Source organism: Pyxicephalus adspersus, chromosome 2 (genome assembly GCF_032062135.1).
Source record: "Pyxicephalus adspersus chromosome 2, UCB_Pads_2.0, whole genome shotgun sequence".
Taxonomy (NCBI): Eukaryota; Metazoa; Chordata; class Amphibia; order Anura; family Pyxicephalidae; genus Pyxicephalus; species Pyxicephalus adspersus.
In genome coordinates this window covers 24077299-24102708 of record NC_092859.1, presented here as the reverse complement: position 1 = coordinate 24102708, position 25410 = coordinate 24077299, and the positions used below count along the sequence as shown (strand labels likewise).

The window sequence follows — 25410 nt, the reverse complement described above, 5'->3', positions numbered from 1 at the left end:
AATTAAATCTATTGCCTGGTAAAGGGCTATCACCTTTTAGGTTTGTTTGTTTTTTTTTACAGTTTCTTAGCTTTTTCTAAACTTTACAAAGATTCAGAGAGCTCAGCAGCTCAAGTTGTTCATGATCAACCAATTAGATAGAATCTGGTTGAAAGCAGACAGTTATTGCTGTAACGTATCATTAGCTAACTCATAGTTGCTCTGGGAATCCATTGTCATGAATGAAATAAAATGTTTCTATAAATAGAATTGTAATATTTATTTGTAAAGCAAAGATTGTATATTTTATTTACATAGAGAGAGTAAATAAAATAAATTGTAAGAGGTTAGTTTGCAAATGTACAAGCTTAAACATAACATAACATTTCCTAAAAGTAAAGTTTTTTTTGTTTGATCTGCCAGTCCTTTCTTTTTAAACTTGTCTACCACTTCTTTTTTTTTTTTTTTTTTTCAATAATTAATTTTCTATTAATATTTGGGGCAATATTTAGGTTCTGGGCATAAAATGTGATAAAAGTCCCCTTAAGTGGGCACTTGACTGCCACCTTGTGGTTCATTGGAAGGACTGCAGTTGGGCTTTGGGTCACTATAATTTTTATGTCATAAAATTTGCAGCTTTATATTACATTTGTTTGGTAACTAGGCATGTATGCTGTGGTCACCATTTTAAATTCTTTTTAGGATATAGTTCATGTTCATCTGTGTATGAAATAATATTTTTTTATCTCTTTTCCTGCTAAAGACTTAACAGGCATACAATATATACAAATAAAAATGTTACATTTAAAAACAACGTCTTGAAGGCATATTTTCAAAAAAATTTGTCTGTATACCTTGAAGAAAAGTCCATGGATTTTGCATTTTTATGGGGTCTTTGTCCTTTAAACAACAGATTTATAATAAAAATGGTGATACTCCAATATCTTGTAATTTTCTGTACACTGCTCACAAATAGTAATTATTTAATATTAAACAATATGAAAACATATACAATGTCTGGCCATCTAATTCCTTCTTTTTGTGGTCTCTTCTCCCAGAATCATCCTGTCCCTGCTTCTATGGCTCATGGTTGTCTCCATTCACTCCTTTACTCTCCTCCTCTTGGTGACCTTTTTCCATTTAGCGTTGTATGAAGTGGTTTCCTCTCTGAAGAAGAGAAAGCACTCGGTGTTTCAGCAATTTTAGAGGATGCCAAATAACAGGTCTTCCATGGTATATCTATTATTGGATATTGCCCCAGGTTTCCTCGGCTAATTCCTCAATGAACTTGTCCCAGTTCTTCTGCCAGACTTCGGTAAGCTTGTTCTTCCCCTCTGTCGACAATGAGCTGTAGCTGGATGCAGAAAAACAAGCAGAAACATTAGATGTTGGTATGATTCCAGGACCTTTTCTTCAAAACTAGGGAGTAGCTACAGATATTGGATATAGCCTTCTTCAGGTCTGTAAGATCAATGGAGCCCATCAGCTTACTTTATGTTCTGTATACTTATATGTCAGACTGGAGAGCCTTCAGCTGAACCAACATCCAACTTTTAAAAGTATTGAATGTTTGTAAACGCAATGACCTATTTATTGCAATTTGTGTCCTTGCTGTGTGATTACCCAGACAGAACACAAGGCAAATCTCTTCAGTGGGGACTCAAACAACAAAAAGACGTTTTTATCTTTTCATTGGCCTATCCAAAACTATATACAGAATTTTTTAGATTTCTAATAATAGGAATCTGTCAGTTCCTTTTCTAGTAATGGAAACCAATACTTTACTCCAGTCTTTTACAAACTTTCCACCCTTGAGAAATCCTTAAAATACATTTTCATCAACCAGAGGGAAAAAAATGTTGTTTGCACGGGCTGTCAATAGGAAAAATGTCCCCTATTGATAGTGGTCAAAATGCCACCTTTACAGACAGCCTTGGCCACCATGTCCTTTTTTTTTTTTTTTTTTTGCAGCTAATGCAAGGTCAATCAGGCACTATTTAAAGAACTCCAGGCAACTTCTGGAGGAACCACAGGGTTCTACAGAACCCTGATTAGAATGGCTGCTCTACTCCAACAAGCAATAATGGTCCTGGGGCACTGATCAGCTGATCGTCTCATATATAGTGGTGGCTCTACCACTTCCAGAGTTGGGTGGCAATGTACTGGAAACTGGATTAGCTATTTCTATATCCTAAGAAATGTAGACCAGACACTTCCAGTTGTTACTGATTACCTATTTGAAATACACTGATGGTTTATCAAAATAATGGAAGACTGATTGGCTCTGATTTTCTAGTCTTTACTGGTTGGGTTTTTGACAACGGGGGTCCTTTAAAAGTTAGTTTTTATGTGAAAACTTTTCTTTGCAGTTAGCAAGTTGGGCAATATGTCCAATACACAAATGGCAGGTAAAATACATATCATTCTTTACTAGAAATATGGAAAAAAAGAAAGATTTATTTTCCAAAAATGGGAAAGGGGAGGACAATATATTAGTAGTTTTGAGAGTAAATAGGTTAAATGAACTTTAAATGGCACAATTAGTGAAGCTTCTTTCAACTGTTCTAAACCTGTGCTTTAGCCAAAAATGGCCCTAACTGAACTAAGTCTTTTAAATTTTTTCACCAAAAGTAAAAAACAGAAGACAAAAAAAATAAAACAAAATTTAGTAATCAAGGCAATTGCTGAAATTTTTTGTTTGTCTTACTTGATTGAGTTCAGCGCCAGCTGTTTGAGAGTCTTTAGATCAGCCTCCATTCCCCCAAAACCCATGAACACCTCGTAGAAGTCATATGACACCCCTTGAGCTCCGAAAATGGATGGGTCATCAGAGCTGATGACCAATGGGTGGCCATCAGCCAGAAGGGCAGCTGCTGGGTGGTTGCGAAGGTCAGACACCAAGAGGAGAACCTAGAGGACAGATAAAACCAAATAATGGAAAATAATGAGGGACAAGATGTACACAGTATGGCTAACATAAGGACACTTCTACAAACGATTGAAAGTGAAATAAGTTCAGGTGTTCTCAGTGAAGGATACTGATAATGCAAAAGCATATAAATACATTTTAGACAACTGTGCACTTTCAAACATGTGATAACAGTTTTTGAGAGCTCTTTTTTTGTACCAGTATGACTGTGTTCCTGTACATAAAGACAGCTTCATACAGACAGGGTTTAGAGCTTTGCCAGGTTGTTATGGAGGAACTTAAGTGGCCTACACAGAGCTTTGAACCTCTTTGGAATGAATGGGAACGCAAACTAGATGATCTTGTGGCTCATTGAGCACAGAATCCTACACATATGCTCCAAAATCATTTGGAAATTCTTCCCAAAAGAGTGGAGGAGGAAATACCCACATAAGAAGACCAGCTTTATATTATGGCCATGGTTTTAGAATGGAACATTCAACACGCCCATATCAACACATTCAGTATTCTTTGGTGTATATGGGTTATGTCAGTTATTGTCATGAGGATGGAGGCAGCACTAAGATATTTATTCACATTGGTTTATTTTCATACATGAAATAACAAAAAATCTAAAAGTATGAATTACATCCTATTGAAGGGGGAAGTGTAAATATGTTACAAACATTTGAAAGGTTGCATCATCTATGGGTAACAAGAACTTTTCAAGAAAGGCATAATTAGCCTCCATTCTTCACACTCATCTTTTGCAACTGGTATTTTTTTTAGAGTTAATTACCTGGTTTGAGACTGGGCAGATTTCAAGTGGGACATTCATCTTTAGTGACAGGTCTCTGGCCACTGGGTGTTTAAGGAGAGCGTACCCATGCCCAATTCTTGATGTGTTCAGCAGCAGAGCATCCAGTACATTCTGGTCCACATCCATGCCTAACCAGCCTGCCAAAAATGAGAGTAGTGACTTAAAACAGAATATAGGTAATTATTCTGTAGCCCATCTATATGTTAGGTATATTTAGAAGAAAATAAATATGAATATACATGTTTTGTGCCTATAAAAAGTCAGTTTCTTTTATAGGCAAGCCAGACGGCTTTTAAAGCACAGGTCGTCCCAATAGCTTTGGTGATGACAATTATATGTATTTAAAGGGTTAATTTAGGCCTATTGGTTATGTTAAGTTTAGGGTCAGGGTTTGGGGTATCAGAAGTATTCATTCATGAGGATTCATAAAGTATTTTGCATTTGGTAAATAAACATAGCAGTGGTGGATCAAATAAAAAAAATAATTTGAAGGCACTATTAGGGACCAAACAACCTACTTGGAGAAACCATGCAGTGCAGTGGAAAGGTTTAAGCACATTCCCCACAGCAATACTTATAGAAATAGCTCAAAATGAATTAGGGACAAGACTTGACAAAGCTCTTCATTGATCTTCCGTGTCCTCACTTTTTTTCATCTTTAGAACATTTATTATATTAGCTTTGGCATATTAGTTATAGTTTTAATATTTAAAATTTGAAAAAGTGTTTTTCTTCTTGGGAGTCTAGGCCTAGTACTGAAGACCACCCTTTGCTGCTGCAGTGGGAAGAAGACCCCAGGATGTGATTTGATTTGAAAAAATAAAGCTGGATTTAAGGTATGTATATGGGCATTAAAAAACATAAGTGAGAAGTAAGTAAGAAGGCAACAATTTTGTGATTACAAGAAAACAATGACCTTATCTTTTCCTGCCCTGATTTGCTTACTTGTTTCTCCAGCATGGAAGAAGTATGGCAGGGTAAAACCTGTCTGGCTGGGGATGTTAAGAGCATCTCGAAGTTGGTAGAGTGAATGACCTGCATCTTCTTGGCCAACCTGCAATAAGCAGAATGGTTACTTGATTGAAATACAGATGGTCAGCAAAAAGAGCATGTCACAGGTACTCTGTACAAACAAAAGGACATCCTATCCCAACTTCTTTATTCATAAAGAACATTACTAAAACAAATTCTAAAAATTTTGACTAATATTGTTTGAACAAAAGCTTCTGCAGTTTGTATGGGGTTACAGAAAACCCAAAGTTATTACTTTAACTTTGATGATGATTATTTCAACCCATTCTCTTCACCATAGCCAATTATAAACAGTAATCAAATCTCACATTTCTCCCTAAGCCAGACAGACTATGTTCATTAGCTCCCATTCAAAAATAGATCCTATGCGATGTGTCTTTCGCTTTCTTTCTCTCTTCACCTAAAGGATCACCTTGGTTCTCAATATAAATTAAAATCAACCAATACACCTCTAATGCAAAATCAACAACCTGGTTTTCATTTCAGATCTCCAATCAGCTGCCCCTAAATGGTGGTCTAATAATTAAAAAATTGAAGATCTTTACATTATTTAGGAAATCCTGTTGGAACATTCTTTAAATACTTAAATCTCAAACCTACTGTAATATTTACATAGAGATGGATAGAGGTATTTATTCATTTTATACTGTTCCTTTCTCAGTCATTAACCCCCTTCTTCAAAAAATTATTTTACCAAATCAAATCCTGCAACGGTGTCTGGGAACTCTGATATCAGCCGAATCGCAGTGTTAACAGCTTCCTCCACCTTAGAAAGATCTTCATGTCTGTGTAGGTAGGGTAGGTGTAAAAAATTAAATAGACATCTATCTCCATTATATATTGATATGATACATACATATTACTCAATGCTTCCTAGTATATAAAGAAACAGTGTGATTGGTCACTGCTCCAAAAGAATTTACACTCCTAGCACAGTCACACATTAATATTATACATCTATACAGTATAACTATGGTATACTAGTGCCATTCAGAGAACACTGAGCTAGTCACAATATACTCTGCACCAGAGGATTTTACATCCTAATGCCTAATGTGGTCACATACTACTAATATTATACACTGATATAGCTCTGACATATACTGTTGTGTTTTACAGGGAACACTGAACAATTTACATCAGTCTTGATGAGCTTTCATTACAATGTCCCCAACACAGTCATACACTAGTAGTATTATACATTTATAAAGCTCTGTCATATTCAGTTTTGTACAGTAAAAATCATTGAATCCTAAGCTCACACACAAATGCTCCCAACACAATCACACCATATTAATATTATACATTTACATAGTTGCAACATACTGTATTTCTCAGTATGTTATGCAGCTTGAAATAACTCTTGGCATTCACTCTACTAAAATACTGGCAGAGATTTTCCATGATTTGGCCATCTCCACTAATCACATGATCAGACTTAGTGTTGCAATATGTAATTCGGTTTAGTTTATTGTATCAAAAACAACTTCCTTTTTTAAATGCTTTTTTGTTATTTTATTAAATGATTTTGTTATTTAAGTCCCCCTGGCTTTTGAACGGCCATACATTCATAGTCTTACCTGTGAACAGTATAAATGATTTTTAGCCCTACAAAGTCAGGATGAGAATTCATGAACTGTCTAGCCACCTCCTTGTATGTGTCCACTAGCCAAAAGCGGTCATGAGTTGTACCATCCAGCTCGTATATCTGCAGGAAGAGACAATAATATTAAATCTGTCATTTGGGATTATGATCAGTAATGAACACAGTAATCTTTGCTAATTTCATTTTGTGAAGTTACCAATCTTCCCTCTTTATTGAGCTGCCTAGGAAATATGCTTGGAAAACAAATATGCTTGGGGGGGGGGGGGTGTTTATTTCATTTAAAATCCTGATCATTGTCCTGTTTTGTTGCTGATTCTTCACTAGTGAATTTTCCCAGATTAAGATTCAATTTTTTATAGACCCCCTAAGTGATGCTAATCCCCAGGTCTCACCGGAGGCAGCATGGCACGGAGCTCGATGTAATGGATTCCATCCTCGTAGAGCTCTCGCAGACCCTCGTAGGTGTAAGCTTTGAAGACCGGGGAGTAACAAATGAGGCCTCCTGCAGCAATGAAAGCCCCCTCGAAGCGGCGCCAGATCACATCTTGAGAAGGGTAATCTATTTCTGGAGTGTCGGTTAGCAGTGTTAAGTTCCTGATCAGGCTTAAATACACAAGACAGGTGGCTGTTTAAAAGGATAACTCCAGCCAATAATAATAACACAAAAATAAATAACCCAAATATTAGATATTTAATTCAGAGAATTCTCCCGCAGTACCTAATTCTGCTTCTAGATGTCCTCTGCCTGATAGATTCCCTGCTAGAATATTTATAATTCACCTCCTCTGAATCTAGGTATTCATGCCCACCTCCTCTCAAAGCCAGTGACTAGACAGTGAATAGAAAAGCAGCACTGTCATGAGCAAACTACTTTGATCTATACTCCTATAGCTCTGCAATCAGCAAAGCTCAAGCTCCTTGCTGGTTAAAAAGCAATATATATGTCCATTTTTTGGAAGAGATTTCTGCAGCGTAGATATTATGGCATTCATTTCACCATAAGAAAAGAGATTGCAAGAAACGACCATTGTAAATTGTCCCTGCTAAACTTTACTGACCTGTTATCAAACTCAGTGACATCTTCAACAGTCTTCCTATATGTCTCCAGCAGCAGCCACTCAGAGCAGCCCGGGGGCAGCCGACCCACTGGCGCAGGCTTGGAGAAGATGAACCTCACTCCTCCGGTGCCAGTAAAGCAGATGTAACAGTCGGGTAGATATGATGCATTTTTCACCAGCCAATCAACACTCAGAATGGCAAAATCGTGCAGATGAAGTGCACTCCCTGCAGACAGAGAAATCAATGGAATGATACCAGCAGTAAGAATTGTTTGGAGGATTACTTATACAATTTCTACACTGGCAATGTTGCAATATAAAATTAACAAACACAACTTCTACAATTTATTTGGCAGCTCCTGTGATTTTCTAAAACTACACAAAAGCTATGTAATATGACAGACAGGAACTATTTTCTAAAAAGATCCAGAGCAGCCTTTTCAAACTATAATTCAAATTTTGTTAGGGGTTACTTAAGCAATGAGTTTTGTTGAATTCATCTCTCTCCTGATGGTGCTGTCACATTTCTGGCACCAACTTTCTTCACAAAACCATGAAATCAAAGAAACTTTTTTTTCTTGTCTTTCCCCTAACAAACAATGTAAGGTGATCCTTCTTGACTAGCAAAGTATGGGTCCGTTATTCTGGGTCAGACTGTAGAAAACAATGGGCCATAGTGATTTGTCAAAAGTTGCCCAAAGTTGTTTTTTTAACAACCATAAAGCAGCCACAGGACTGCCAACTAGCCCACCAGTGGGACCCCGGTGGTACGTACACACGTCAGATGATTCTTGTTCGTCCGTCTAATATCGGACGAGATTTTGTTGTGACGGAGGAACGATCATAATGAAAGTGATGGGGGAGAGAGCGCAGTGGGGTGCCACTCCGTTGTTCTCCCCCTCCCCTCTCCATGGAGCAGAACGGTGCTGTATGTACAGCGCTTGTTCATGCATTCTGCAGTTGTTTGTCGTTGGAAAGGATTGTGAAAGATACTTTCAAATGACAAATATTGCACTTGTGTACATGGCCTAACAATAAAATAGCCACTATGTGCCAGGAATGCTGTGTGTTCAAGCACACTGTTTGAAATTGTGCAGTAACAGTCTCTTGGGAAAAGTGATCTCCTTCACTATAGATAAATTAAAGTTTTGGTGAATAATAGTAAAGGACATTTCACTGGAGTGGCTGCTCAGGTAGGTAAACCACTGAACAGCAATGCTGGGGATTATTGTGCTGTCTGGTGGGGTTATTATAAAGCTTGGCTGGAGTTACTACTGCCAGTTGTCATTTTGCTAGCTGTGGGTTCTTTGTGCTAAATGGGGGTTATTTGTGTTGCCTGGGGAATATTTGTGCTGGCTGGGGGTTTATTGCTGGCCTTGACTTGGTAGAAGTTTATGCTAGCCCAAACACAACGCTAAGGGTTATCATTTCTGGCACCAATACCAATGCTGGGGTTTATCACTGCCAGCCCCAACACTTGCTTGGGGTTATCATTGCTGGGACAGACAGGTTTTTTAACGCTGTCACTGACACTAGCAATGGGGTTACTGATCATAAATAAAAGGATGGAGCTGGGCTACTCAATTGAAGACCAATACAGGGGCACCAATTTACTGACCAACAATTAAAGGGTTCCTTCTCTACTGACAACGAATGTAATAGGGGACTTCTCTATTATTCATAAATATAAGGAAGCCCTACTCCACTGAACACTGATGTAAGGGGGGCCTACTCACTGGCCACCAAAGTAAACTTTGACAAAAAAGGCCAGGCAAACCCCTACCAAGGATCTTTTTCTTACCTTTCGGCATGTTCCTTATAATCCTGAACACTTTACTCTGCTGGATAAGGCTGCGGGCCTTGAAGAAGTGCATGCTTGGAGGAAATACCCCAGTGGCGGCAGCTTCACTCATTTCGGCTGCTTTAATCCTCATCAGATTTCTGTTGGCCTCTGTTTCTCTCTCTCCAAGAACGATGTTGCCCCCAACCCGGCGGTTGTTCTCCTGTTCTATAAGAGCATTTCTGTCCTCCCATGGGGGAAAGCAATGGCCAATGTTGAGCAGGAGGAGGAGAAAGAACCATTCTGCTGATGTCTTCATTTTATTTCTAGGGAAAAAAAGACTTTTTATGTTAAACACAAATAATTATATCAGTGTATTGAAAGACATTTTGTTTTGTTGTACCCCATCAGGTTTTTATTTCTATGTTTTCCAGCAAGGGGATTCACCCTCTGCTGGGGATCATTGTTAATGGGACTGAAATTGAGTTGTCATCTTTCTAGGAATAAAGGGGGGATCTTCCATTGGGGTCAACTGCCAAAGTGCAGTTTTCACTTGACTTCATGTTAGGACTACGTGATAAAAAATTAAGGCAAATCTCCTAAATGGTAAAACAAATGAAAAAGTTTTGAAAAGATCCTAACCTGTCCCAAGTAATGGAATGTCTGTTTATTGCAGGACAGTCAGTTACGTTTACACAGAGCTTTTAATTTAAAAAGAAAATTTTCTAAAAGTGTATACAAATTGATATAACAGATCAGTTTATAATTTTAAATAACTTAAACCTATAAACATAAGGCTGACAGAAGTGTCGATACGGGATAAACCAGAGCTTGTCTTGCTTCATGTATCAGCAATGTCGAGGAAATGCTATAAAAGGTCGCTGCTGCGACATTTGTTGAATGCAGCCAAGGCTTGCATCCCCCGCTATGGAGACAAACTGCTCCACCTACTGTGCAGCAATGGTTGACCAGGGTAAATGATATTCAATACATGGAGGAGCTTATGAGTACAGGTCTACAATTTAAAAAAAAAATTTCATGAAAGACAGTGGATCACTTTTGGTACAGAAATCTAGACCTCAGTGTAACGCTCAGGTGGTTAATATTATTATTATTATTATTATTATTATTATTAATAATAATAAAAATAATAATAATAATTTGCAGTGCAATAGTTAAAGTTATAAATAGTTAAATAATGCAATAATAAGTTACTTAAGGCATTATAAAACAATAATTAAAGGTTATATAACAAGGTATAAGGTAAATATAACGATAATGCAATAATTAAAATAAATATAATGATATAAAAGACAATACATAAGGTCTATATTATAAAATATAATGTAAATACAATAATTAAAGTCCATGATAAATTTTAATATAATTAAAGTTATATATTGCTAAATAATGCAGTGCGGGATGACTTTACTCAGAACAATTACAATCACATGTCTGTCCTCAGCTTCCTTCTCAAAAAGGCTAGACAAATCTCTGCCGTATGCTCATTTTTACTTCTTCTTTTATATAGCTTTCTGCTTTTTTGGGGGATGTACAGCACTAGAAGCAGTAAATTTATTTATACACATAGCGTGACCTTGTGTGAGCGGTCAGCCGACTACATGGACATGTATGTGAATGTCCACATGTGCACCTGTCTGATCACACAAACCTCGACATCCAGTCCCCAGGGAATGAACCTTTGGAGAAGAATAGGTTACAGCAGCTTAGGTATACTTTACAGTTACATTATATAGAACAATAAACTTATTTCTATACCATTATTACCATGTGAAAATATATGGCATTCAGGTGTTGTGCATTCATTGTCTGTATTTTGTATTTATTAGTAGTTGTTGTCGGAACACTTTTTAAAGGATTACTCCACCTTAAGACAAAGTTATTCTGTTTGTCCCCTTCTAAGCTAAACTACCCCACCCTCCCCATCCACACTTTGGTATACAGAGACAGGCAGGCATGGCTACACTGTTTACATTCATTGCAATTTTGGGCTCAGTTATCCATTACAGCCCCATAAAGATCATTGAAACACAGTAACATCAGTCTATGGGGCTTTGCAGCCACTGGATCTCAGTAGCATAAATGTGTGGAGGAGGTGAGTAGGGTAGTTTAGTTTAAGGGAAAGGGGCAAACAGGATACATATACATGATCCTCTAAAGCTGAACCCTGGGCTATGTATTCATTCATATATCAATAAATGTATCAGTGAAGCGCAGGAGGCCTGCAGTGCAAAGATTTGATGATGATAGTTGGACAGAAAAGAGTGACAGAGAAATCAACTCCTCCTTTCACTCTCCAGTTACAAACCAAGGGAGGGAATAGACCTGTAAACATTACTATACTGCATAAGAGATTAGAAAACAGGTTTTCTGCCCTACCAGATTGGGCTCTGCTGCGTGACAGATCTATGTAAATCTCAAGACTGGATGGACAATAATACAAATTCTTTGGAAGGTAAAACAGCTCACCATACCATGCCATGTGAAAGTATTCATCTCCTGTTTGTCCTGATTTTATGTAATAAAGTTAATAATACAGTCTAAATTGTAAAAGAGAATATAAAATAAAAGTTAACATTAAAAAGTTTTGGGTGCATATGTATTCTTCTCTTTAGCTAGGAAAGCCTTGGTTCAACCAATTGACTGTGTATGCAATTACATGGGTTACATGGGTATGCATACAGTAACGGTTGCTATTTGTTAGTAAATGTTTTCAACCCTGGACCAGATCGGTTCCAGGTTTGCTGAATCACCCATCTTCACTGATGAAAGTGTATCTTCTCCAGCCTTGGAGAGCTTCACTAAATTAGGGCCTCTGACTCAACATTCTAAGGAAGCAAGCAACATGAAAACCAAGGAGCTCACCAAGCAGGTCAGAAATAAGGTTGTTAAGTAGTATAGATCAGGGTTGGATAGAAAAAAAAAATTTTAATATCCCACAGGGCACTATGCAATTCATTTTAATCAAAATGGAAATAATATAGCACCACTACAAACCTAACAAGAAAAGGCTGCCCACAAAAACTCACATGGCGAGCAAGTAGGACATAAATCAGAGATGCAACACTAAGAATAATTGATTGATGAAATCTCTTTATGAAAGCTCTCCAAGGCTGCAGAGGATACACTTTTATCAGTGAATCTGGGTGATCCAGCAAACCTGGAATGAATCTGGTCCAGGATTCAAAACATTTGTTAGAAAATTACTTTTAAGAAATCCATTCCAGGTTTGCTGGATAACCCAGCTTTACTGATTAAAGTGTATCCTCTCCAGGCTTGGAGAGCTTTAATAAATCAGGCTCATACAGTACTGCAAGAGACTTGCAGCTGTATTTGTATTGACTTTAGGTGGTGATTACCCATGCACTCTCGTAGTTTCTGTTTTTTTGTCTTAATTATTATTTGTGTCACAATAAAAACGTTTTGTGCTTTCAAAGTGGTAGGCATGTTGTGTAAATCAAATTGTGCGAACCCATACCCCCAAATTCCTTTTTAATTCCAGGTTGTAATGAGACAAAACAGGACAAACACCAAGGGGGGTAAATACTTTCACGACACACTGTAAGACACGTGTTTATAAGTAAAGACAAAACATTTGATGGAATGCTGACCTTTCATCATTAGTGTTCTGTACAGTTCAAGCCCTGGCTGTGTTCCTTATGATGACTAAACAGGTGCTTGGAGGTACATGTGTAGTAAACTATTACCACACAACATAATAAAGCTGCAAAATACAGTAAGCGTCCTACCTTGTCCAGCGGAGAGCCTTGAGTGTGATTTCAGGGTTCACAGCAGAAAGTGACAGCCAGACCTGCTGGCTCAGCAAATACCCAGTTTCAGTACGAGTGGGCGAGTTCTGTGAAACAGGAATAAGAGATGCAAACAACTAAGTTTAGCACTGCTGTGTGTGTGCATGTGTATCAATCTTACTGAAAATTTGGCAAAGGAGGAAGACAATGAAGCAGAAACATTTTATAAAAACCTTATTATTCTTATATAATCAGCATAAACTTAGGACAATGAGATAACAGTTGACAGGTGTTGGCCATAACGTTACGAAAAGTAGTGGACAGATTAACCAAAGGGCCCTTAAACATGGAGAATTTTTGGGGCCCCTATAGAACTACTGGCCAAGTGAAATCCATTTTTCACTCTATGGAGGAACAACTTCTGGAAGAGTCAACAGGTATTGTTTGCACATATTAAACAGATATAACAAAACACTTCAATGGTATATTCAACAGACCAAAAGGGAGTTCTTTGGTAGGTTTTATACAATTTAAGTAACACAAAAGCATGATAGAGGGAATAGCCCCCAGCCTGGGGTGATTTGGCCCCATATTTCCAGGACACAGTACAATTTACTACAGACTATCACTTCTGCATTGATAGGCAATTGCTGTGACAGCGAGACTGGGTTACATCATATTAAGTCATGGGATTGAACCGCCATCGGGCCCTGAGGCTTAAGCTCTGTACTTGCTTTCACGCTGACAGAGTACAAGGCAAACTTTTCATGACCCCAGTAAATAACGATGGTGGCAGGGGCTAATGGGATATAAATTGCGGTGTGAACCTGGCAGAGTGGGGCAACATTATACCAATAAAGATGCTTGGACACTTTATTTGTTTTCCAGTACAGTTCTCATTTCTAGAAGATCCTGATAAGCATTTGTTTGGCCAGATCACCATTGTTCTTAAGACTTCTCACTCCACTGGCATCTAGTTTAAGACCTATAAAACATCTACTGCCCAGCTTTTAGTGGGGAGGTATATTGTAGTTTGAAAGCTTGGTCCTGCACAGTGTAGGAAAAGATGGGGGAGGTTCTGCCTTCCTCAGAGCATAGCACCTGAGACGGGGGCCTATTCTGCTTTTGCTTCATTCAGGTTCTGGTCTTTGTTTAGGCCTTTTGTAATATGGAGTGACAACTGTTTCCCAGTTGTGCTCCTTTGTTGTCACCATGTCACATGCACCCCTTGTGTAGAATACATTGCCAAATTTTTGCTCAGGTTTGATCCATCTTTGCCGATCCAGGTAATGCTGGAACTATTTATTTTGGCTTCCCCCTTGTCTCTAAATTTTGTGAAAATCTTCTATTTATTGAATACATTATTTTAATTATTGAATAGATTTCAGCCTTGCTATTTCCATCGGCCCCATCATTTTCCTGTTGTGGTTGAGAAAAAAAATCACTCCTGTTATGAAGGCACAAAATATGCCCAGTCATGAAGGGGTTAAAGGGTAATTGGAAACAAGCAGAGACAGTCAGAGAGCTCACATGCCAACTCAGCAGGCAGAAAAAACACGTCTTATTATTGGTAATTTAGGTGGATTGTTTCACTCCATTTTCAGGATGAAGCTGCACATTTTCCTGAAAGGTTTATGATGCGGAAGGCTCCAGTAGCTGCTTAGGTTAATTAAAGAGCATTTCAGGGTTTCTCTTGTGGGTTTGGCGGCAGCTCAGAGAATTTCATTCATCAGTGGAAAGAGGAAATTTTGTACCATATATTAACATGGCAGGTGAGATGGGAAACAATAGATGGATAATGACCCTCTCTAAACAGCCTGTGCACCATAGCCTTAAGCCACTGAAGAACTACAAGCCTATGTATGATCTCATTAACCAACTTTATCTCTGATTTTCTAAATTAATTATATCAATATGAGTGGGACTTTGCAGTATATATACATGCAGAATGAGGACAGATACTGAGAAATATATTCAGCATACAGGCAAGAGAAGTGTTACTGTGCTGAGTCTATACAAACCAAACACTGAGATTTTATACCAAGAATTCAAAACAGTTCCCCAGACTTCTACTGGGTGAGTTCCTTGGGTCTTCTTTTAAATGCCTTGGGTCTATGGCTGGGGTCCTGAGATTGTTACTAACTACTTTAGGTCTTTTATTCAGAACTTTAGGTCTTCAGTGCCCTGGGTTGACTACCAAGCCTTCTGTCAATTAACTTCTTTCTTCCACTGGTGCCCTCTGGTCTTCTGTTGGTGCTCTGGGTTCATTGGTCTTTTCCCTGGCCTTGGTCCAGTGCTCTGGGTCTTCTACTGGTGCCCCCAGTCTTCTGGTGAGTTCTCTTGGGTCTTCTACTGGTGTACCCAAATATCAAGTCTGTGGTGTTCTGCTGCTGCCAAGGACTTCTATAGTTGCCAAGCACTGGGTTTACTATTTAATGTCCTGAATCTTCTTCTGAGCATCTATGGTTCTTTAGTGAGTGCTCCAAGTTTTCTAGAAAATGCTCCAAAAGATAGCTGGGTCTTCTATTGAGTAATTGTGTTGCTCTGTTGATGCCCTGGGTCTTACACTAGTGAGTCTTCTGCGGGAGCCCGGGTCCTTTGACAGTGCACCAGGCCTTCTACCAATGCCCTTGATTTTCTGTTGGTGACTTGAGTCTTCTGGTGCAGTTGCCAATAACTTCTACTGCGTCCATTGGGTCTTCTATTTTGTGTCTTCAATTTTAGTAATGTAGCTTTATTGGGTATCTTGTTTTTTATGAGTGCCCCTTGTCTTCTGTTGAGTGCCCTGGATCTTTTATTGTGTGTCTTTGAACAAATTTTTGAACTGAATGCCCTTGGTGTTCTGCTGGTGCCCCCTGTCTTCTATTGGTGCCCTGAGTTTTTTACATCTTGGTGATCCAGTATTCCTTTTTAAGTATTTGATGTAAGTGCACCTATCATCAGATTAAGTGCAAAATGCAAGTAATTTGTCAGTGTAGCACTTCCAATATTTACTTCTCAAGGACTTTATTTTAGTGGTGACACCACAATGCATTCAGCAAGCTCAGGTACGCATGTACATAGGGCAACTAACATCTAGTTTTCAGCAGTTAGCTGTCCAGGTTCTTCCAGGAAATGAGGGCAGCCTTAAGCCAAGGAGTGGACAGATATATAACGCCCCTTCATGGTTCATCAGGGTCACCAGGCTAATTCCCAGATTAGCACCAGGCTCTTCCTGATGAAACATGGCTGTTCTTGTGACACTCATGAAGTCTCCGCCAATCTCTATTGGCATGCACCTCTCGAACCCAAGCCATTGCTAGCCCCTTCCACTTAGCTTCACCAAGTTGCCTCACAGCATTCTTCTACTGAGACCCCCATAAAATGAGACGCTGTCTAAGGAAAATTGAAGGAATAACAAAGAATGGTATTGTATTCAGGAAAATACATGTTTTTGTGGCACAGTGAAAATGAAGTCAACATAAGGGGGTACTTTCTCCTTCCGTGCAGGTAGAACTCCTTATACCTCAGTCACTATTTCCTCCATTTCTCCGGCAGGACCTAATTTCAGAGGGAGTTTGATAGTATTTCACATTCCCACAGGTGGGAAAAGGCCCCTGCATATATCATGATATTTCCCCAGACTCGGAGCCAGGAAATGGAATGTTCCTCCTTGGTTCAACAATGAGGCAACTAACTTTTCAGCACATCTCTATCTTCTCAGGAGGACTCAACCCTAGATCTCAACTCCTGTATTAGGCTTCGCCCCTCGTAAAGGGAAACATTTTTTTTACTTCAAATACATTTCATGCAAACCTATTGCATGCAGCCGATTTTAATGGTAAAGTATGGTGGATACCACATAAATGGTGGCAACATCCCATGGTTGGTGGGATACCCAGCACTCCATGGCTCTGGACCATTGTTTCTCAACCAGAGTTCCTCCAGAGGTTGCTAGGAGTTCCTTGAGCAATTTGTGACTCTCAGCTCAGTTTAACTGAAACCAATGATCTTTTGGCTATCTATAAGGGTTATATTCTTCCCACTGGCCAACAATGTAAGAGACATTCTTCCTACTGACCACCCCACCAATATAGTATGAGCAGTGGATAAAGAAATTATAGTAGGGGTTCCATGAAAACCTGAAAGTTATTTAAAGAGGAGCTTAACTCAAAAGACTCCCCCAAAACCTAACTCAAAACCTAACTCAAAAGCTTAACTCGCCCAAAACAAAAAAAGTTCACTTACCTTTTATCCCGCAGTACGGTCAATCGGTCTGGAGGCCTCTTCCATGGGGGCGTCCCAGCATCTGTCTTCATGCCGGCGCTCTGGGTGCCGCCTCCTTCGCCTCTTCTTCCTGGTTCTTCTTCCTACGTCACGCGACCCAGGCGCGAGATCGAGTGATGAAGATAGGAAAAAACTTGCCAATCTCACTGCGCATTTTTTTCTCTTTTCACAAAAAGGCTCCTTCTGCGCATGCCCCAGATGCTCAGACATGCACAGAAGGAGCACCCAAAAGCCTCCTGGGATGCGTGACGTAGGTATCCCAGGAGGCCTTGTGCTCCCATTCATTCTCAATTGCCGATCAAGAAATAGCGGGCGGTGCAGCACCCTTTTTTAAAAAAAAAAAAAAAAGCTGTTGCACTTTAAAAAAAAAAGAATTTTCACTTTATATAAATGAGTTGTCTCCCCTTTTCTGTATAGTGAAAATTGTGAGTTTAGGTACACTTTAAGGGGTTACTCAACTAAAGTTGAAAAGGGCTGCTCTAGACTGTAAGCTGCACGTGGCAGGGATCTCCCTCCTGTTATTATTTGTGTATACGTTGTTGCTATACATCTTATATTTGGAAGCCCTTTTGCTTTTTTATATCATCAGTTTACCTCAACAGTGAATCACTTTGTAACCATCACAGAAAATGTTATCACTATAAACATATTATTATATAATGTTACAGATAATATTTTATAATAATAGGCATGAATAAGTAGACTCTTGGTCTCGCTAAGTGTTATACAGTCGCTTTGCTTTACTGCTCCTCTCCCTGATTAAAATGACAACTCTCAGACCGCACAATGTCCTGATATACCTGGCTTTACGATGATTTCTCAGCGTTGATACAATGCTCACACCTGGTATGCATAGGGGGTGATTTTACAATCCTATATATAAAATGCAATTATAAAAATATGGAACATAATGTCACAGTAATTACTCACTGAATGTCCACCCTTGGCTGGCAGTCTGTAATCTGAGTTCACACCTAACCACCTCTGCAAGCGTTTCCCTGAGGAGCTGCCAAGCGCTGGCACGGGCAGTGCTACCTCTTGCCAGGTGGCGAGTCTACGGCCGGTTTGGCTGTGGAGAGAGTGGCAGTTTTATTGCTGTTATGGAAAACAGAGAAGCAGAATGAAAGCAAGAAAGAGAAAGGGGCAACAAGACGGAGGGGCTGCAAGAAAAAGGGGCAGCAAGACAGAATGATAGCAAAGAAAAGGAAGAGGGACATTCACCAACCTGATTTGTTATTGTTCTGTAGTTTGATCCTTCTTGATTGTCTTACAGCTGATAGAAGCCTTTGACTCTTTTCACAGAACACAACAACTACCATCTGGAGCCTCCCCCTCCCCCCCTACAAGGGCTAACGTCACAAGTCTCCACCAATGGCGGGAGAGAAAGGCCTGGCCACAGGTTGTCCCTGCACTGAGTTGTCACTCACAGTGTCCCCATCTGAGATTTCAGCAATGCAGACAAGCAGTTACATGCAGCATATAGGTGCTGCCCTGAAATGCATAAACAAGAAAAAGGAAATAGCTAACCCAGAGCAGAAAGTAAACACACGCTGATGGAAAAAACTTAACTGGTTCACTGCCTGATGACATAGAAAGCTGCTTCGACCACAATATCCACAGCGCTGTATTAAGTGCTGTGCAGAGACTGATGTGACTGGGGCAATGTTCTCTGTACAACATGACGGTATATGTCAGAGCTACATAAATGTATAATAATAGTGCGTGAATGGAGGTGGAAATTAGAGCGTAAGCTTCTCTGGTGCAGAGACTGAAGTGAGTGGGCCAAAGTTTTCTGTACAACATGACGGTATATGTCAGAGCTATATAAATGTGTATTAATATTGTGTGACATTAGAGTGTAAGCTTTTTTTGTGCAAAGACTGATGTGATTGAATGTCCACCCCTTAGTTAAACCTGGAAAGAATCTGAAATAAAAACATTTGCGAATTATTAGCAAATTAGTTTTCTGAAATCCATTCCAATTTTGCTTCTCCCATGATAGTCTATCTATCTTGGAGAGCTTTAATAAATGATGCAGTGTTATCTGTAGAGCACTACAGTATATGTCAGATCTATGAAATGTATAATATTAGAGTGTGACTGTGGTGAGACATTGGAGTGTAAGCTCATCTGGTGCAGAGACTGGTGTGACTGGTGCAGTGTTCTCTGTAAAAAAAATTACAGTATATGTGAGAGTTATATCAATGTATATTAATAGCGTGGGACAGTGATGTAACATTAGAGTGTAAGCTCCTCTGGTGCAAAGACTCTGGTGATATGATTGAATGGCCACCATGGATCTGGTCCAGGATTAAAAACATTTGCCAATTAATAGCAAATTATTTTTCTGAAATCCATTCCAATTTTGCAGGATCGCTCAGGTTCTCCCATTACAGTCTATCTTCTCTAGTCTTGGAAAGTTTTAATAAAGGATGCAGTGTTCTCTGTACAGCACTACAGTATATGTCAGAGCTATTAAAATGTATAATATTAGAGTGTGACTGTGGTGGGACATTAGAGTGTCAGCTTCTTAGGTGCAGAAGCTGATGTGGGTTGCTCAGTGTTCACTGTACAGCACTATGGTTTATGTCAGAGCTATATAAATGCATAGTTCTCCCTGGAGGGTTTTAGCCAGTTGCTCTGCCCGGCTGCTTTGAATACCCAGCTCTCCTCTGCAGCTCTCATCCTGTGCACAGATCTCAGTGAGGCTGCTCTGTGCCATCTGTGCTCTGTGTCATCTGATCAGAGGATTGCTGCCCATGAGAGGTGAAGGAGACACAGGCAGCCCCGCCCCCATCTCATAGCACCAGCTCAGATTTCTGCCTGTGAAATGTATCCACTGCTAGCTGCGTGTGAATTCTGCATCCTCACAGCTCTGTGTACAAACCTCCATATCTCCTAACATGTATGTCACAATGACCTGTAATTTTCAGGGTGTACAGGGGACCCTCATAGATACTAGTTACTACAATTTCAGCCCCCCAGCTTTAAAGAATTTCAAGATATGGGGAACACAAATGTAAAAAGTTATGAAAATTGAACTTTGGGGTTGCTGTTTCTGAGGAAAGTGCAACTAGGAGTCCTAAATTGAAAGTGCAAATTGGGGACCTTGGGGCCACTAACATAGCAAGGAGCATTGAGGTGGGGCCCCTAAATATATACCTACCTGTCACAAATCTATACCTATGAAACTATCGTCTGCTTCTCTTCTTTGTACACCAATTTCTCTGAGAGTGGGGGTACAAAACTGAAAATATAGGTGCAAGTGGGCAAAATACATAGAATAGAAAAATTGGATATACTAACGGGGCAGGCATTACAAAGTTGTAACAAATAATTGGGAGAAGGTAGAACACTGAAACAATAAGAGGTTACTGGATACCCATGGCATAAACAACTGGGGGCACTAAATTTGTCGTGTTTTGCCAACCCCCTTTTTTACCCCCCGGCTACAGCTTCCTACCACCCGGCTGAAAAAAATTTCTGGGGAGAACACTGAAATGTATTATACCAGTGTGTGACTGGGCATATATGAGAGTGAAAGCCCCTTTGGTACAAACAGATTTGATTGACTTATCAATCATAGAGTTAATCATAGAGTCAATAATTTTTATATGTTTATATGTCAGCATTAAATGTTTTTTATTATTATTATTATTATTATTATTAATAATAATAATAATAATAATAAATGACTGTAGAAAGATATTTGAATATAAGCTCATCTTTTGCAGAGACTGGGCAGAGACAGAAATGTGTCTGGCCCAGTGATCTCTGTACAGCACTATGGAATATGTCAGAACCATATAAATGAATACTAGTGTGCAACTTAAGGGTGGACATTAAACTCCTCTGTTACAGAGACTGATATGACTGGCTCAGTGTGCTATGTACAGAACTGTGCAATAGATTAGATGAACTGTGCAAAGGCAAAGATATATATCTAGACGTTATTATTCCTATCTTTCATTTATTTTGATTGACACATAGAGCAACATCAAAGCCAAAACCAACAACATTGTAAATGTTTTTATATGTTATACTAATCTTCATCTCTCCTGTCTGTACAGGCTTTTATAGTATCTGTTCTGGAGAACCCTGACACTTAGCTTGTTGGCCGAGGTCAGAATACACGTTTCGTTGTTTTTAAGATTTGTATTTATAGCATTCTGGTGTCTTCACCATGGTCATAGATGGCAATTGTTCAGTATACTTCTAAGGCTCCATTTATAAAACGTGAATCTGACATTCCCTCAAACGTTCCCTTGTGGGAATCGTCCAGGTTTATATTATCAATGGCAGTAATTGATTCCACCAGGGAATGTCAGATTCCATGTTTAATAAAAAGAGCCCCTAGAGTCTGTACAGGATAGGAAAGTAACAGTATACCAAAAAGGCGATAACAGTTAGTTCCCGGGTTACATACGAGATAAGGACTGTAGGTTTGTTCTTAAGTTGAATTTGTATGTAAGTCGGAACAGGTACATTATTTTAATAAATGCAATTCAGACAGATGTTTGTCTCAACATAATATAAAGTTAAAAGCAAACAAACAAAGCAAAAAAAAAAACTTTATGGAGCCTAGACATTCATTACCTTCAAGAGCAAGCTGTGCTTTGATATGCAAAAAGAAACTTCAAAGTTTGTTTTGGTCATTAAAGAGTTACAAGTTGCTGCAAAAAGAGATCAGTCCTTAGGATCACCCACAACCTTAACTGTTTTTAGCAAAATGTTTCTGCAAGTCATGCAAACCGCCTCCGAAGGCTTTTAATTTATTTTAATTTTGTATATAGGATAAATAGGTTTTATCTTTATTTTATCTCTCAGAAATGCAACAAGAGGTCAAGAGGGACAAGTACTTTGAGGGTTTCCGTTGTGTTTTTTTAATGCCTATTTTATATTCATACGATTAAATAAATTTAGGGTTAAAAGATAAGATTAAGATTAGATAAATTTAGTGTTTTTAAAGTAAAACGTTCAATTGTTACTGACCATTTTCTTGAAGGTGACATTTGTTCACAGAATGGAGCTGCATTGTTGCAACAGAGTCCTCCACCAGTGCAGAGTATTTCAGGAGAGAAAAGGTAAATATATAAAGGAACAGGGTCCTCCTGAAGTGAAGAGTTTCAGGGGAAAAGAGTATGAAAGAGGAAGAAACAGAGTCATCCAGCAACACCAAATATTACAGGAGGGGACAGTTAAGAAAGAAACAAAGTTCTCCAGCAGTATAGGGTATTTTATGAGTGGAGTGGTAAACAAAAAAATCTTACAACAGTATAGAATATTTAGAGATTTGGAGGAAGGAGCAGAGAAGAATCTTCCCCAACTTTAAAGGCATTATTACAGGAACTTAATTGTATTCTTCATTCGTTTGACAACCAGAAAAGAAAAGTTCAACTAACACCTTTTAAATATATGGTCAGCTATGCCATTGAGGCCTTGAGAGGCAAGATTAAATTCTAAGACTTGATTCAATATTCCTTCTCAGGTTAATACTGCCATCACCTAAAATAAATTTTTCTTTACATAAAAAAGGAAGACCTTTAATATAAAGTAAAAATATTATTCTTTTTCTTTTTTTTACTGCAACACCCTTTTGTGAAGCCCCTCCTATTCTGTCTTGATCACTGGCTGTTTGTACCATATTTGTTGCCAAACCTATTTGTTACCTGCCAAACCTGGCTGTATTTACATTTTTGTGCAATTACAATATATATGATGTTAACATACTATATATATAACTGCCTGCATGTGTGAATCCAATCATATTGAAGGCTGCAGAGATCCTGTCTTACACAAGGTGGCAGCAAAGGCCATTAAATCTTTGTCTTCAGGCTATACATGTCAGTGTAGTAAATACATACCTAATAAGTGCTGATTAAAATACATTTAAAAAAAATATATACATACATATATATATATATATATATATATATATATATTGTATATATATAGGATGTATAACCCACACATAATTTTTCTTTTGCAGTGATTGTTATGTATTACTGCACATTTGTTAGGAGCCTAATTATGTCAATAAATAAAAAGCGGATCAAATGTTTAAGTTATAATAGGAATAAGGCATGGCAGTTACAGAGTTGCAGTGTGTATCAGTTTTCAGCCTGTCCCAGCTCAGATGGCACAGATGTTCAAGGTGTTAAGTAGGTACACAGGGTTTTGTGGCATTGTTCTCTCCTTAAGTGGGTCAGTGTCAAAAAGTAACAGATCTGCCAGCTGCTGCAGCCCCCCCCCCCCCCCCCCCCCCTTCCTATTGCATCTGGATTTATTCAGAGCCCAGAACAATGAGGGTACACCAGAGGTTTCTATGTCCCACCTAGATGCCCCAAAACCCTTGTTTCTGCAGACCTCAGTGATAGACCTCCAGTGCAGACTACGGTGATAGACCTCCATTGCAGGCCTCAGTGATAGACCTCCAGTGCAGTCCTCAGTGATAGACCTCCAGTGCAGGCCTCAGTGATAGACCTCCAGAGCAGACTACGGTGATAGACCTCCAATGCAGTCCTTAGTGATAGACCTCGGTGCAGACCACGGTGATAGACTTCCAGTGCAGACCTAAGTACAGACCTCAGTAAAAGACCTCTAGAGGAGACCACAGTGATAGAACCCGGAAGCAGACCTCAGTGAGACTAAGTGTAGACCTCAGGGAATCTTTGTCACTCTAATTGATAGTAACAGACCCTGAGTGCAGACTTTGTAATTGACCCCTAGTTCAAACCCCAGTAACAAACCTCTTAGTGACAGACCCCCAGTGCAGACCCCAGTCACATTTCTTCAGTGTAGACCCCAGTGATGGATCCCCTGTGCAGTCAAAGCCCTGGCACAAAAAGTGTGGTGGTTACAATAAGGTATATTTCAAAACAATTGCAAACATTTCAAATGAATTTGTTTGAGTATTTCAGCAAAATCCTTAATTCCAGTACAAAACTTATACAGTCTGCTGGCTCTCTGGACATTGACATTCTCTAAATCCAACAACAAGGGTAATACCCAGCTATTGGTAAAAGATTACAGCTGCAGGAACACACATGTAAATGTTGTGTGTGCAGGACTCTTCTAGTTTTTAGTATTTAATCCCACACTATAATAGGTTTATATGACAGAGCTCCCAACTACAGTCCCTGGCTCTTTCTGCATCATAATTTCCAAAACATCTGACATCTGGAGCAGGGAGGTCCAAACTAGTACATCACTATACTGCACACTACACTGCACACTACACTGCTCACTACACTATACTATACTACACATCTAACTACACATTGCACTAATCAATATGAACTACACTTTGCTATATAATACACTACACTATACCACACACTAAAGGGTACCATACACTACACTAAATTATCTTATACACTGCACTATCCTACCCTACATTGAAATGCTCTATACACTGCACTTGTATGTAGTGAAATTGCTTCCTCAGATACCAGATGATAATACCATTAGATGTGAATCAGACAATATGTGACTCCGAGGTGCCACATCCATGGGGCCCATTTATTATCTTCCCCTAATCCTAAAATTTTAACAGGAAATATTTACACAATGACTAATACCTAAAATGGAACAGTACCCACCAGTACACAATGCAGTGCAGTGCACAATATAGCATGAGATTTAATATTGTGCAGTGTATAATACAGTGTTGGGTATAGTATAGTGTGAGATATAATACAGTGCTGTGTATAACAGTGCTGTGTATAGTATAGTGTGAGATATAATACAGTGCTGTGTCTAGTATAGTATGGGGTATAACGGAGTAATTGTATATCATTCTTCCAGCAGACCACCACTGTACAAGGTAAAACTTTTTATTGAGCCCCAGTAGAAGAAGGAATTTCTCCACCTACCATGGATGGAAGTGGTCACTTTGAACTCACTAAATGTGAAAAAGCACTACAATTTTCACTGTTGGTGATTATTTTTCACCATTGTAATTATTTGTTTTATAACTATTACCGGATAAATATTTGTCCAGTATTCTGACTTCTATGCAGTCCCTGTTCTGTATTGAGTCTCATATCTTCAATTTAGGCCAGGTACATACAGATCATTGTGGTTGTTCTAGTTTAGTGATCGCACTGCCCTCTGTGCCGGATTGCTAAATGATGGAGCGCTTACTACTGCTATTATTTACTATGGGGAGGACGCAGGGATATGTCACTGG

At 39.0% G+C, this 25410-nt stretch overlaps 1 protein-coding gene across 1 annotated transcript; it reads right to left on the bottom strand.

Moving 5' to 3' along the window:
• Positions 1 to 244: 244 nt before the first annotated feature.
• Positions 245 to 18604, bottom strand: ADA2 (adenosine deaminase 2). Its single transcript, XM_072400016.1, has 12 exons — positions 18445 to 18604; positions 18150 to 18288; positions 12954 to 13060; positions 9205 to 9509; positions 7404 to 7629; positions 6738 to 6948; positions 6320 to 6447; positions 5434 to 5524; positions 4653 to 4761; positions 3687 to 3844; positions 2687 to 2889; positions 245 to 1333 (listed from the first exon to the last, which is right to left on the bottom strand). The coding sequence occupies exons 4-12, from the start codon at positions 9500 to 9502 to the stop codon at positions 1222 to 1224; spliced, it is 1536 nt and encodes a 511-aa protein (XP_072256117.1). The 5' UTR covers positions 9503 to 9509; positions 12954 to 13060; positions 18150 to 18288; positions 18445 to 18604; the 3' UTR covers positions 245 to 1221.
• Between the last annotated feature and the right edge of the window lie 6806 nt (positions 18605 to 25410).